This window comes from Neomonachus schauinslandi, chromosome 1 (genome assembly GCF_002201575.2).
Source record: "Neomonachus schauinslandi chromosome 1, ASM220157v2, whole genome shotgun sequence".
Taxonomy (NCBI): domain Eukaryota; kingdom Metazoa; phylum Chordata; class Mammalia; order Carnivora; family Phocidae; genus Neomonachus; species Neomonachus schauinslandi.
The window spans coordinates 210,898,543-210,913,545 of NC_058403.1; the positions used below are offsets into that span (position 1 = coordinate 210,898,543).

The 15,003-nt window shown below is 62.3% G+C and overlaps 1 protein-coding gene across 1 annotated transcript in view; it reads right to left on the reverse strand.

Annotated features, from left to right (window-relative positions):
- KDM4B (lysine demethylase 4B) overlaps window positions 1-15,003 on the reverse strand; it is a 134,763-nt gene that overhangs the window by 17,546 nt on the left and 102,214 nt on the right. Inside the window, 3 exon segments of the mRNA XM_044916750.1 lie at window positions 5,803-6,002; window positions 6,311-6,412; window positions 13,833-14,029. Of these exon segments, the coding sequence (XP_044772685.1) occupies window positions 5,803-6,002; window positions 6,311-6,412; window positions 13,833-14,029 (499 nt within the window).

The following is a 15,003-nucleotide window of genomic DNA, read 5'->3' on the forward strand; positions in this document are numbered from 1 at the left end:
ACTGTGGCACTGCTGGCTTTGACAATGGAGGAAGGGCCGCGAGCCAAGGATGCGCTGCCCCCAGAAACTGGAAAAGGCGGGAACACGGTCTCCCCTGGAGCTTCCGGTCGGGGCCAGCCCTGCCCACAGCTGGGAGACCCACGTGAGGCTGCGGACTCCCAGAGTCAGAGCGTAAGTGGGAGTCTGTGGTCACGGTCACAGCAACCCCAGGGAACTCCGGAGGTGGTGGCCTTCATGAGGCCCGCTGTGCTCAGGGCAAGGCATGCACAACCTCAGGGACCCCTGCCCTCAGGGACAACCAGCCTGGTGGCCTGCTGGGGCGCACAGCCCACAGCACAGTGAGCCCTGGAACCCTCGGGCCCGGTCTGCCGCACTGGAGAATGGGCATGCTAGCTCAGACCCTCGTCTACGTCCCAGCTTCCCAGGGGCAAGAGATCACAGAGGAGTGATGGCAGTGACCATCTGGTCTGCCCAGGGCCGAGGGCTTCCTGGTGAACCCGGGATGAGGTGGTCAGCCTGCCGAGGCTCCGGGCCAGGCCCCTGGCCCTCCCCGCCTCTCCCCACTGCTCCCCATCTGCAGTGCTGCAGCCCTGCCCTGTCTGCTGGGACAGCCCAGGCTGTCCTGTCCTCCTGTCTTCAGCCACCACACATCCCATGTTTCTCAAGAGGCTCCACCGGTCCTAAGTAGGAGGGGGTGCCCGCCCAGCCTGGCTCATGCCCCAGGTCCTGAACATCGCAGGGGCCCGAGCCACTCCGCTTAGAGGGGCCCTGACTGCTCCCTAGGCCCCCCTCCTGCCTGCACCTTAGGAACAGTAATCTGGCTGAGACGAAACCATTTCTCCCCTATAAATGCTGGGCTTGGATGGCCCCCTGCAATGGAAGGTAGCCTGTGGAGGGGGGAGAGGTGTGTGCACGTGTGTGTGTGTGGCGGGGGATGTGGAGGTGAGGAAGAGACGTCGGAGGGAGAGGCGTGGGGGGGCTGGGGGAGAGACAGCAGGGAGAGATGTGGGGGAGCCGTCACACGGGGGGTGCAGACATGGTGGCTGTGGGGGGACGTGGAGGGGGGGACGTGGAGGGGAGAGTCGGGGCTGGAGGGTGAGATGGGGGCAGGGATGGCGCAGGGCCCCAGGACATCAGGCCCCACAGGCGAGTGGCAAGGCCGATTGGTGGTTCTACTAATTTACAGAAAGGGCAAAGGAGCTGTCCTATCTGTGTAAAAGGCACTTTGCAATAAACAGCTCTGTTCTCTAAGGAAACCCGATACTCCTTCCTTCCGCCCTGACAGGGCCGACCCCTCGAATGGAAATCAAGCTAAGCTCTCCCCTGCCTGAGGACAGGGGGACCTACTTACTGCTTACGCGGGAGCAAGAAGCTCTGCTGTCAAAAAGCAACATGCCCGGCCTCTTCCCACGTCCTAGACTCTGGGAAACCATGGGAGGACACACCCAGAGGGCCGTTTTAGGGGACAAGTCAGCAGCAGGGAAGGACACCTAGGTGCTCGGGGCTCTGTCCTCACCGTGGGAACCACCACAGGCCCAGCGTAGGGGTCTCACCCTTGGGACCCTGTCAAGCCCCACCCCTGCCTGGGCCTGAGGAAACTTTGAAATGGCGCAGGCGACAGTCACACGGACAGGGCTGAGGGTCCCAGCCAGGGGTCTCCCCAGCAGGTGAGCCTCTCCCTCCCCCCGAGAATGGCAGGGACCACCCCCCACACTCAAGCTGAGGCTCCTCCAGCACTTTTTCTGAGGGGCGGGGTAAGTCACAGCCAAGCCCCCACCCCCACCCCAGCCTTAGATGTGAAAGGCCTGCCTGGTTGGGGAGCACACCTCTACGGCCCCAAAGTTCACCAACAGGAGCGCACCAGAGCGCCTGGCAGGTCCAGGCCCCTGAGCTCAGTGTCTGCGGGGATGCTGCTCATGGAAGGAGGCCTGGGGAACCAGCAGGGTGGTGCCCCAAGTTGCTGCCCGCTTTAGGGACCTCCCCCCACCCCCGCCTGGGAGAGCTGGTCCTGGTCCCCAGAGTCCAGGCCACTCCCACCGATGCCACACTCTTCCCCTGCAGAGCCTGAGGCAGGGCACGCCTGTGGCTGAGGCCTGGCTGGACTGTGCTGGGGACGTGTGTCCTGTGTGACCGGACACACGTCCAAGCATAACGCATAGCCCCTCATACACTAAGGCCCGGCCTCCATCCCCTGCTGGGTGTAGCCGCCTGAACACCCATCACACACGGTCAGGCCACTCCTGACCCCCGCGGCTCCATCACTGTGCACTGCCCCTGAGCCCCGGGGCTAGGCCAAGCTCCTTGAGGGCCTGAGAGGTGACGGCCCAGGGTCTAGAGCCAGTCTGGACCTCAGGGTGGGGTCCCTTGCCGCACACTCGACCTGGGAGGGACGACAGACGGCACAGTGGTAGAATCAGCGCTCCTGGGTCCCGGCGCTGCCCCCACTTTGAGAAGGGACCGCGGCCGTACCGAGCCACGGGGGGGGCCGGGGGGATGAGCTCCCGTGAGATGGCTGTGACCCTCCAGGAGGAGGGAGCCCCTGCTGACCCAGCAAACCAGGGCGGACACGGGCTGCCTTTCTCCCTTCGGCTCCGGACCCCCGAGGTCAGGGGTGGGTGTGGGAGGAGGCTGCTGGTCCAGGTGCCCCAGGGCAAGGGGCTCTTCCCGGACAGCCTGGCCGCGAGAGTGGGGTGGGGGACCCCAGCAACCAGCCCTGGCCCCTCACAGCCCTGAGGAGGCTTCCTCCTGGGGACGGTCAGTCCCCGCCCCGTCCCATGCAGAGCCCCAGGCGCCTCCATGCCTGCCCACCACCTCCGCCAGCATGCTGTGCGGAAGTGACGGCGTTCACTGTTGTCGCTGTGCAAACCCAAAACAAAATGCCTACTGCTCGTGCACAAGATGATCCTCAGCACTTAGAGCTTTTAGGGACATTAAGTGGGTGTTAAAGGAAGCCTAGAAAGCACTTTAAAATCTTCCACTCGTTCCCCGGACGTGAATTTGCCATCGCCCCTGACTGTGAGCACTTGTTTATTCAACGGCTTGAGGATGGCTCACAGGACGCTTCTGCCCGTGTCATGGGGCTGTGGCCGCCACATCCGGCAGCCCAGAGGGACCGCTTCCTCTCTAAGGAGGCCACGCAGCCCCGATCCCCCTTCCTCCAGCTCTGGCGTGGAGCAGGGATGGCGTGTCTGGAATGGGGGAGTGTGCTGGCCCTGAGCAGACACCGCCCCGCCCTTCCTGGGATCCATGTGCCCCAAGAAGCTGATGGGGTCCCAGGGTGAGACTGGGGAAGAGGACAGGGTGGGGCTGCAGATGCTGGGAAGGAGGCGACTGCTGTGCACGGCCCCTTCTGGGCGGCCTGAGTTCGGTCTGCAGCTTGCGAGGGTTACTCTCGGGGGACACGGAGCCCCCCCGCTTCCACCTCAGACAAGGAAACGGGAGAAGAGCCGGAGGCTCACTGGAAAAGGGGCCTCCGCAGGCCAGCTCTCGCTGGGAATCCCGAGACTCGGGGAGACCAGGCCCCCGGCGCCCCCAAGATGGGACTGGGCACAGACGGCCAAGAGCTGGTGACAGTCCACGCAGTGGGTGGTGGGCGTGGGTGGGAGGCGGTTGTCTTTAAAGAGTCAGCAGATCTGGGTAAAGATCCATTAAAATTAAGTTAACAGAAGAGAGCCATCATTCCTTCGCTAAGCAGCTGGGTGAGCAGGGTCGGCGGGCGCTGGTGCATGACCACAAGTGTATCTGTCCTCCGGGCTGTCCCCCGGCCAGCCTCAGGCCAGTCTGCTCAGCAGGGAGCAGAGATGCCACTGGGCTGCGAGGTCTCCTTCCGACGCTCCCCAGGAGGGCCCCACTGAAACCCTCATCTCTCCTGACCACCCGACGCGCTCAGCTGAGGAGTCCCCGCGGGCTCCCAGCCGGGCCTCAGTGAGCCATTCCTACTCAGGCAAAGAGCCTCGTCAAACTGGAACCAAGTTCCCTACCACCAACCCCCACGGGCGGCTTGTCCCTCAGCCAGCCTGACCCCGTGCCCCAGCACTGGGGACGATGTCTCTCGTTTGACCCAGGCCCGGAGGACAGGTCACTCGCTGCCCCCGCCCTCACCAGCCCCGTCCGCGGCGGCCTGCGGAGTCTCCCAACTCCTCGGGCCAGAGCCCCAGACGGGCCACATGGCACGCTCCTCCCTTACTCTCCCTGTGGCTGCATGGCCTCCAGGTTCAGATGCAAACACCTGATGAGACCCCAGGCTCTGGACCCCAAAGCCCAGCTCAGAGAAATCATGATTTACCCAACACAGCCCAGGCTCTGGCCACGGGACCCATGTGACGGGCTATGTGTTTGGTCACACCCACTTCTTAGGTCCCAGGGCACACACGACAGGCGTGCAGGGCCTAGAGGCCCACTGCGAGGGAACACCTACGTGCCCCACACCCCACCCGCACCGGGAGCCACCTGAGGTGGCCGGGGGGACGGGGGGGGCGCTGTGTTTCCTCCTCTGATTTCAGCCATGCTTTCTCCCTGTGCTCCGCAAATTCCCGTTGTGAAGTCCTAACCCCAGAACTCGGACTTCTGGCCTCCAGAGCGGTGAGGCCGCGAAGTCCTGCCGCGGAAGCCCGCAGCTCGGGGGCTTCGTTACGGCTGCCTCTGCGGACCCGAGCACCCCCTAAACTGCACCGTCCAGCTGGGCGTGTGTTCTGAACTTGAAACAAATGGTGTGTGCCCTGTGACATCCGAGGCTACGTCTGAGAGTCACCACCCGCCCCAGGACAAAGAGCGGCGGCCCCCATTTCTGCCACTCGCACGGCCAAGGGCCCTCGCGCCCGTCCTTCCTGCTTGCCGACGGCCAGTCTCATGTCTGGTCGGGCAGGCTGGCCTCTGCTGACCCCTCTCCTTTGGACCCCTCGCCCTCCATCTGTACTGGAAGGGGCTGCGTGAACTGGAACAGCACTGGAAGGAAACCGTGTCTTCCCATCAGGAAGCTCTCCAACACACGTCGCTGCGTTTATATAAAGGCGATTCTTCCTTGTCAAAACGTCTCCAATTTCTTCAGTAAAGATCTTTCGTTTTCCGTTGGGTTTACTCCAAGGTGCTTCACTTTTTGGCAGCATTTATTACAAGTGGCATCTTCTTGAAAACGCTGCTTGCAGGGAGCCCCACAGCTGCTCCCTGACGGGAGCCTTACCACCAGCCCGTGGGCATGCTGGGGGTGCCGCGGCCTGTGTGCTGAGCAGCACCTCATCTGGGCCTCAGACTGCGCCCCGGGGCAGAGAGTCCCCTGGGTGTCACATCACCTTCGTCGGCAGCCACGGGGGGCATCCCAGCGATGTAGAGGCACGAGGCAAGCAGGGCCACGCTGGGCTCACTTGTCCCAACAACCAGCCTCCAAGTCGGAGACAGAGGACCCAGGCGGGACCTTCTGGTGACCTCTGCAAGGTGCGGCTGCCAGGATGATCTGCCATCCAGCCCAGTCCGGCGTCCCCTCACCCCTGGGGAGCACCTGCCGTGTGCACACAGGGGAGCAGCTGAAGGTGTCAACGAGGACAATGACAAAGCGGCAGCACCACAAACTGTCGGCACGGGGCACCTTTCCAGCTCGCACAGTTCCCTATGCCAGCACTCCAAGGCCCCGTACGGGGTCAGGGCATGTTTCCGAGACCCCTCCCCACCGCACCCCCATAATGCCAGCCAGCCGGGTGAGGAAGCAACTGGATCGGACTCCCAAGAGCGGGGACCCTGTGGCCACGGTGACCGCTGGCTCCTCCCGGCAGCTGGGGGTCAGGAAGGAGACCCCCAGGCCTGACTGACCTTCCGTGGCCTCAGCCTCCCGACCCTGCGGTGGCGCTGGCTGCGGCTCCTCCTCCTCCTCCTCGGCGTCCGCCTCCTGCGAGGCCTCCTCCTTCAGGCCGCCAGGCTCCTCCAGGAGGGTGGCCCCGGTGGCCCCCTCCCCTGGCGACTTAGGGTCTTCCGGTTTGGGCTTCTTAGGCTGGCTCCTTTTCCGGTGGGACCTGGAGAGGGACGGTCATCAGACAGGAGGTCAAGTGACTGGGAGAAGTCCCATCTGTGTGCCCCACCACCCGGCTGGCAGAACAGAGCCCCGGAGGGTGCCCCAAAGTCACAGGGCCCAGGGCCAGCGCGGCTGGCTCGGGGGTTGGGGATGTGGAGGGGGGACAGGCCCGGGGGCCACTGGGGCAAAGCGGGTGCTGATGACCAGGAGGTGGGATGGTGGGGGACGCTGGCTCGGGGGCGGGGAGGGGGGGGGCAGAGGCAGGGGGGCGGGTGGAGATGCCTGCACACAGGGACAAGGTGGACTTACGGCGGCCCCGGCCTCCTGGTCTGCTCTTTCTTCCTTTCTAGACTGGCCTTTCTGTCCTCCTCAGTCTTTCTCCAGTGTCTGTTTTCTTTCAGACTAATTTGTCTAGAACGTAAACGTCAGGGAGTTTTGCTCTAGCACTTCTGCTGACTCCCCGGACGCCTCGTCTAAGGGCCTGGCCTTGGGCACTTGCCCGAACCCGTGCTCCGTGTCCCTTACTCGCCGGTCGCCGGGGTAGAGCCCAGCCTCGCTCAGGGCTGTGACCATCTGGGGGTGGCCCTCGGCTTTCAGCCCCAAGTGAGAAGTCACCTGAGGCTCAGAGACGGCTTCTCAGGGCAAACCAGAGAGAATCGGTTAAAAAGGAAGGAAGGAATACAACCAGGCTGGATGGAACTGTAGATCAGCGGCCCGGGCCTCCCTGTTCAGCCCTGGGAACTTTCCAAGGAGGGGACAGAGGCTGGGATGTGGAGAAGCCTGCTTGGGGCAAGTCACTGGCACCCTCCAGGGGTTCGGGTGACACCCCTGTGGGGCCTCAGGCTCAAGCCTCAGAATCCACTAGCCTTTCTTCTCCCTGAGGGTCAGCAATGCCAAGAGAGGCGCTGGCTATGGCTTCCCTCCCTCCAGGGGCTCTCTGTGTGGCCCCAGTAAGGTCAGTTTGGACACGGAGACCCTATGAGGGTCCCCGTGGCAGCCGCACCTCCAAGGACCAAGAGGTCACCAAGCAAAGCAGGGCCTTGTGACTGGGGCTGGGTGGGGGGCCCGGGGAGGCCTTGAGGGCTCCCAATGCCAGGACCCCCATCTCCCACCAGGGGGTGCCCACGACAGCCCTGCTGTCCCAGGACGCAGGGACCTGAGAGCTGCCTCACCACCTTCCCCATGCCTGCCCCTGCTGGCTCCTGGGGGGCCTCTCCTAACTGTCCCCTAACGCTAACTGCTGCCGGTCCTTCTCACCGCTCAGCTGCCTCGCTTGAGGGCCCCTGGCTTGCCACTGCTCATCTCTCCTGAGCCTGGGCAAGGCCAGGCTGACAAGCCCCGGGTGATGCTTGCACATGAGCCACTCCAATGACCAAAGGCGGAAAGCAGGGAGCATTCCGGGGGAGGGAGTGTCATGGGCAGAGGCATGGCGTCACACACATCATGGCGTGCACTGCGGGGGGGGGGGGGGGGGGCGCAGGAGAACGCGCAGGCAAGGAGCCAGGCAGGAGGGGGCACGGGAGCCAGGGGATGGGCGGGGGGGGGGGGGGAGGAACGCATTCTACCACCATGGAGCCGGGCGGGGGCCCTCCACGTGGAGCCACTTTGGGGAATGTGGCCCCAGCTGGCAGCAAGCCCCAGGACAGCAGTAGGGCACAGCTGGCTTGCGTCACCAGCTGTCACCCGAGGAGGGGCTTCTCTCCAGGTCTGGGAATGCTGCAGGACAGGGCGCGCACGGGCGAGCCCCCACGCTGGCCCCAGGCAGCAGCCACCAGAAGGGCGTCCTCCTACTGTGAACTCACCTGGCCATGGTTTCCTGCAGCCCCCCTGCCCCGGCCCTCCCTGCCCTGGGAACTGGGAGGCCACCTCGGATGCTGCCCGCTGCTCACAGGGCCGACCAGGGGCAGTCCTGTCCGTCCCAGAGAGCCTAGACCTTCCCCGGCCCCCAAAGCACCATGGGGCTCAGAGTTCTGGGCAGCCGCAGTGCCAGACCCCAAGCCCTGCCAGGCCTTGCTAATGCAGAGACCCCCCCAGAACGGGGCGGAGCCAGACTGACAGACATAGGTGGAAGGCCACCCCCCCCCGCCCCCGCAGAGTGGGAAAAGCAAGCTGAATGTCAGCATGCAAAGAAAATACCCGTCTTGTGAAAACATACACTGGAAGAACGTGTAGCCAGTCTGTCGGAGTGGCAGGAAGAGGCGTCCACCATGCACTTCGGGGTCATGCAGTCTGGCCACAGCGGCACCCCCCTGGCCAGCGTGCCAGATGAGCTGCCTCCCCCGCTCGTATTTGCTTCTACGTGTCTCTGCCCCACCACAAACACAGGCACGAAGGGTGTGGCCCGGCCTCCTGCCACCTCCAGGCCCCCCGCTTCTCTCCCCGCATCTGCCACCACGGTCAACGTGGTGACATTCAGATTTCCCTTCTCCTGATTCTGTAGGTGTCATTCATCCATGAGTGACGCAGCTGATCACTCATTCCTCCTGGAGTTGGGAACTGGCCCGTCTTAGATGCTTAGCTTTCCTGGTGATCTCCAAGCTCGTGGGTGGTCTCTGACGCAGGGCATCCCACACTCCTCGAGGACACCCAGGGACCTGCCCCCTTGAGACTGCCTAGGAGGTTCCTGCGTGGGATCTGGGTCCCTCGATGTGACATCTTTCTTGGTTGATACCCTTGTTTGGCTGGAGCACATCCTCCAGTAGCTTCCTCAGAAAGAAGGGAAATCTGAGGCTTTCCGTGTCTAGAATGATCTTTATCCCCTTGCACATTTAGTTTGGAATTTGGCTAGGCACATCCTTTTGGGTTGAAAATTATTCCTCTTCTGATTTTTGAAGGGCTGTTCCTTTGCACGTTAGCTTGTAGCATAAGTCCGATGCCTTTAGGATCTCTTGTTCTTTATGTGGACCTAGCTGTTCCTTTCAGAAGCTTTTGGGACCTTCTGTTTAACCCGAGAGTTGTGAAACTGCCTAGTGATGTGTGCATTGTATGGATCATTTTCATCCTCTGTGCCAGACTTTTTAATCTGGAAATGCAGTGTTTGGGTCCCAGGCAATGTTCTTTCCTCTCTTTCCGAAACACGTCACAGAGGCCCCAGCTGCTCAGGGAGCCTCTGTGGCATGATCTCCCTGTCCTCCACTTGACTTCTCAGCCCTGGGAGACACCTCAAGCCGACTCCCAGCCCACCTGTCTAGCCACCTGGAGCCAGCTCTCCCCGAGCTGCGCAGGCTTCTCCTCACCGGCAGGTGCACCCCCAGTGACCCCCGAGTGGCCAGGTGTCTGGTGGCTCACCGCACCATCTCCTACGTGGGCCCTGTTCTTCTCTCTGGTTGGAGACACTCACACCCCATCCTCTGCTGGAGATGGGGTGGTGGGGGCCCTGAGCCCTGCAGCACCTCACACTTGGCCTCCAGCCCACTGTGGTCCCCGGCCCAGGAGGCGCCCGTGTCTCTGAATCCCAGGCCTTTCCAGAGCTCCCGGCACGAGCCAGCCTCCTCCCTGTCTGCACGGCCTCGGATCCAAGCTTCCTCTGTGCTGCAAAGGTGGGGCTCTCTTGCCCTCCCTTTCCTTCCTGTCCAAGTCTGCGGACACGGCTCAGCAGCCGCCTTCCCTCTGCTGTTCTCGGTCACTCCTGTGTGGTCGTTGTGGTGGTGTTTCAGGAGCGGGTGGAGAAAAACCATGTACTTTACCCTCCAGGCTTGACTGCGAGTCACTGCCGTAAGTTCACGGGAACCAAAGACTGGGACTGAGCCCAAATACCGACATTAATGTTTTCAGTGTGGAAGCAGGTGTCCTTGGACCTCAGACGGGAGGAGAGGGAGTGTGAGGGGCTCCTCTTGGACCCCTGCCCAGGCGGCAGGCTCCGAGTGGCTCCTGGCCTGGTCGACAGAGGGCCCAAAGCACCCAAGGAGCCAGCTCTGACAGGACCGGCCGCTGCCCAGGGCCTCTGCTTCCGCAGGGAGCATCTGGGACTGCCAAGGCCCCGAGGCCAGCACGGCCACTGCATCCAGGAGCAGGGGGCCAGGAGCCCTGTGCCCAAGACCCTTCTCCACACCACCCCCCCCGCCCCACCAGCCACAAGACACGTACTCCTCATTCACCCCCCAGCACTGCCTGCCCCCAGAGACAAGCAGGCGAGAGCAAGGAAAGGATTTCACCTTCAGAAACTGTGGTGCGTGCTCTGGGGGAGAACAATCGAGGAAACATGGGCCACCAGGGCAACAAGCTCTTTGGGGCCATGGGGCTCACAGGCCCCAGGGTCACAGGGCTCGCTCCTGAGAGGCCAGGAGGTGTGTCTGTGCGAAAGGGCTCAGGAGCAGGGCAGGGCTGGGGTTGGGGTTGGAGGGGGCTGGTGGGAGCGGGCTCAGAGATGTGATAACCTCCAGCCTGGGTGTCAGGCACAGGGAGGAGAGGGGACACAGGCCGCCTGCGGGTCAGCAGGCGTCGGAGGGGTGGGAGGCTGGACCTGGGCTCCCTGTTTCCATTGTGACGCGAGGGTGGTGGGTGGAGAGTGGCCCAGGCGGACAGACAGGGGTCAAGGTCAGCAGGAGCAGGCAGAGGCCGCGGCGGGATGAGACCCGTGGGTCCCCGCGAGGGAGCACGCCCCTCTCCATCTTCCTGTCAGCAGACGGCTGAGCACGGCCCGCACGGATGTTGTGCGAGGCTGGCGTGCGGCTGGCGGATCGCACACCTGCTGGAACGTGCGGTCAACGCGGGGCGTTTCTCAAAGCCCTCGTCAGAAGTGACAAGGAGCCGAGAGGAAGACAGTGTGCACCCGGAAAACGGCTACTCGTTCAGAACAGGAGGAGGAAGAGCATGGAGATGCTAACCCAAGGAGCCGCGCATCAAGAGGCAGGAAGGTCACAGCTTCGTGGCGTTTGTCACGGGGCGGGGTCAATTCACACGACCAGATTTCGGTGTGGATCCACAGGAGGGCCACAAGTAGGGTGCAGATCATTTCTCCCGGAGAGGCCAACACCTGGCTTCTGCTCTGAGGCGATGTTTGGGGGGGCACGCTGTCAGAAGGCTGAAACTTTGGGGGGCGGGGGCCTGGCTGAGCTGGTCTGAGCAAGGACCGAGGAGAAGCTGTAGGTCCCAGAGAAGAAGGGGCCACAGGGGGACTCAAAGAATGGAGGGGAACAGTGGGCAGGTGAGGAGCCCACCCCAATGCCATGCCCTTGCTCAGGGATTTTACACAATGTCTGGGGACATCTGTGGTTGTCACAACTGGGGGTGCTCCTGGCACTGAGTGGGTGGGGGCCGGGGTGACTCCTTAACCTCCCACAGTGCCCAGAACGTGCCCTCCCAGAGAGTGATCCGGCCCCAGAGTCCCCAATGCTAAGGGGAGAGACCTGGTCTGGGGATAGAGCCAGCATCGCCCTCACTCTCTGGCCCAAGCCAAGGATGCTCAGGGGGAGACATCCCTCCCCCAGAACAAACCCTCTGAGGCTCAGGGGAGCTGGCACAGCTGGTCAGGGCAGAGCACCACATGGCCAGGAGAGAGTCACATGGGACTCCGTGACAGTCACTGAGCTCAGGCCGAGGGGCAGGGGCATCTAGCTTGGCCTTGAGTCCCCAGCCCGCTTTTTCTGAGAAAGGCCCTCCAACCCATGACTTTAAAGAAAAAGAAGGCAATCAGCCGTATTTTACATACTAAAGGCTTTAAAGAAAATGCCATCCTTGGGAACAAGCCTGATTTGTACTCTAGTCCCCCTGGCTGCCTACCACAGCTCCCCTGGTCGGCAGCAAGGGAGGGAGAGATGGAAGACAGGAAGGCTCCAGAAAGCAAGAGTGTATGACAAGGGGGCTGGGACAGTGAGGGGGTGGCCCAGGCAGAGGGGGTGGAGGGTGCTTCCTCTGGCACAGAAGGTTCTGGGCCGGCCGGCTGGGGTCCCTTGTCCTCTGGGCAGGCTCTTCAGACAGCCTCTAATGCCACTCCATTTCTGGGATGTGATGCCTGTTTATTGGCAATCCGCTCTGTTGACCAATTAGGCTGAGCCACAATCAATTAGCCATTATGCAAATGTGCGTCTGGCCTGGGAGCTAGCCTTCCACCAGCTCACTCCTCGCTCTGTTGCAAGCTGGCCTCACCCAGAAGTTGCTCCCCACAAGGAACACAGGGAGAGCCAGAAATCAAAAGGACAGACAACAAAAGAAAGCAGAGAAAAAAGAGACTCACCTTCACGAAGGCTGTCAGGAGCAGCTGTGAAAGCATTCCGGAGCTGCCGGAACATTCTCAGAGAGAGGGGTCCCAGGGTGGGAAAACCATGCAGCGAGGCTGAGACTGCCCAAGATTCACAGATTCACAGACAGACACGGGGTAGCAAGATCAGCCCGGTTGGGGGCAGGCTCTGGGCCGGCACGGCCCCTCGGCCAGGTTGGTTTTTCCCAGAAATAGGTCCAAGGGTGTCTGTCCCCGTAGGGCGTGGGAGTGCCACCAATGGGGCTCCCCGAAGGAGGGCTCTGTCCCAGCCTCCCGAGACACCGTCCATGGCCAGTGGGGACAAGATGAAGCTGGAACTGATGGAGTGGCTGCCGGTGGAAAAGCTTTCCCCGAAGCACAGATCCACCTGCTGCCTGATTTGGCGGCGCCCACAAGCTAAGGACGGTGATGACGCTTTCGAATGGTTCACAAAGTGACAAGAGTGGTCCTACTTGGCGGCAGGGGAAAATGATATGAAATTCCAATCTCAGCGTCCGTGAATGAAGTTTTACCGGGACACGCCACGCGCACTGGTTTACGGAATGTCACTGTCTACAGCTCCATGCTGTCGAGCGGCTATGAGCCCGTCAGGCCCCGCACTGCACGGTTCCAGCTCAAGGCTGGGGGCCCAGCAAGGATGTGCTGAGTGTTCTTTGGGCACCAGGAAGGAATCCGGCGGAACACTGTCCAAGAGCACTCAGACCCGGAGAGCCTGGGTGCTCCCACAAAAAGCCAAGGGACCGATGTTCTGGGTAGCGGGGCGCCGTCGGGCACTGCTGCCGGCTGTCTCACTCCTGGCCCCAAGCTGACTCCTCCTCAGCCCAGACCCGCCCCCCACGTCCCCATAGTCTCGGTAACATGCCAAGAGGGTGCTGTCGCTTTGCCTTCTCCCCCACCCAATGCCAGGCATGTGGCCCGGTGGCGACCACGCTGGCCTGGAGGGGTCCACACTGTGGAGAGGGGCCCTCCGAGCCAGGATGGGGGTGTAAAGGACATCCGTGGGGGGACAGGACTCTGCATCACGGCCATAATCGCGAATCCAAACAGCAGGATTTTGGAAGTGCCAAATGAGATCCACAGACGCAAAAGGGCAGGGGTGTGGCAGCCACATAGGCTCCAGCACGAGACCTACCATCGCTCGGAGCCAAGAAGGGACCCGAGCAGCCCTGCCACGCAGAAACAGGGCTCCCATGTCCAGGATTGTCACAAGAGTGACGGGGACGGCCTGTGTCCTCCCAGAGAGGAAACCGTGTGGCCCAAGGGCCAAAGGACTGGCCTCCCAGGAGCTGGTGAACGAGGAGTAGGAGGGAACCTGACTGACAACACAGACACCACCTGCCCCCAGGCCCACTGACCATGTTCGGGGAAGTCGAGGCCTGAGAAACACATTTGCAGAAGAGACAGGACGAGGAAGAGAGGAAGAGAGCAAGGAAGGAAAGGGAAAGGAGGAAGGGAGGGGAGGCGAGGGAGGGGGAGGAGGAGAGGAGGAGGAGGGGATGAGGAGGGGATATGGAGGGGGAAAGGCGGTGGCGGACAGCTTGCAGCCACCAGCCAGGTGGAGAGTGGGAGTGGCTGGGGCAGCACCACCAGAACCAGGCAGGGCGCAGTGGTTCGGGCTCCTGGGTGACTCACCTGCGTAGGAGCTTGGCCTTGAGTGAGGCCCGGGAGGCGCTCCAGGTGCTCAGCTCTGGGCTGCTCAGGGCCGTGGGCCGGGTGTGGTCGAGCACTGTCAGGTCCTTGCCTTGCTTCCACAGCTCATACCGCTCTGGCTGCAGGATGCGCACGAACACGTCCATGGAGATCTTGACCATGTCCTTCCGGCACGTGCACTGCGGGGGGCAGGGGACATCTGCTGAGCCCGTGGCAGGGTGAGTCCCACCCCGGCCTCTCTCCTTTCTAGAACCTCTACCTCCAGACAAGAAATGGCGCTTTTCCGTCCCAAGTGGAAGCCGTGCCCTCAAGTGGGAGCCTCTGGCCCACTCCTGTGGGGTCACAGCCCCCGCCCAGCACGAGGCCCAGGGATATGACAGCAGACCCTTTGTGCGGGACTCGGGGGTCAGCAGGCAGACAGACGCAGCTCAGGAGCCCCAGGTCACAAGGGTCCAACCTCCAGCTGCCCACATGTCGGCTCTAACCAAAACCTGCCAGCTGTCGGACACGCGTCCCCCCCAAAATGCATGTGGAGTGCTTCCTAACAGCAGTCATTTCGAAAGTTAGGAAGAAGGGAGAGCGGTCAGTCCCAAAAGGCTGAGAGCAAAAGAGGAAACAAGTGATTTTAAGAAGGTGCAGGGCACCCAAGGGCGCATATGTGCCTGCTCCCGGTCTCTGCCTTGCGGGTTTGGGGAGAGGAAGCCAGGACCTGGAGACTCAGCGGCTGCCCCAGGGCGGCCAGAACTCAGACTGAGAGTGGCCCGTGGAGGCAGGGGGCGGGCACAGTGTACCACGGGGCCTGGAGCAATACTGCCTTGGAGCAGAGGGTCCTCTGTGTCTGGGAGCTTCGAGCACGGGGCAAACAAGCATGGCGAGGACAAGCTGAAATGGGGTCCCTCTTGTCCCCTCTGCTGCTGTCTAGACCCATCCCTCTTGTGCCCTGAACAACTCCCACAAGCCACATGTTCCTGGAGCCTCTCCTCCATGTCATCGCATCGTGGTGGCCCCCAGTGCCGGGCACCATGCAGGAGGCACGCAGGTGTCCCAGGGACACTTAACACCTTGGGAAGTCGTGGGTCAGAAAAGCCAGCTAAAGATTCCAGAAGCTGGGCTCTAGCCAGTGAGCCAATGACCTTCCTCCATCAGCAGGAAG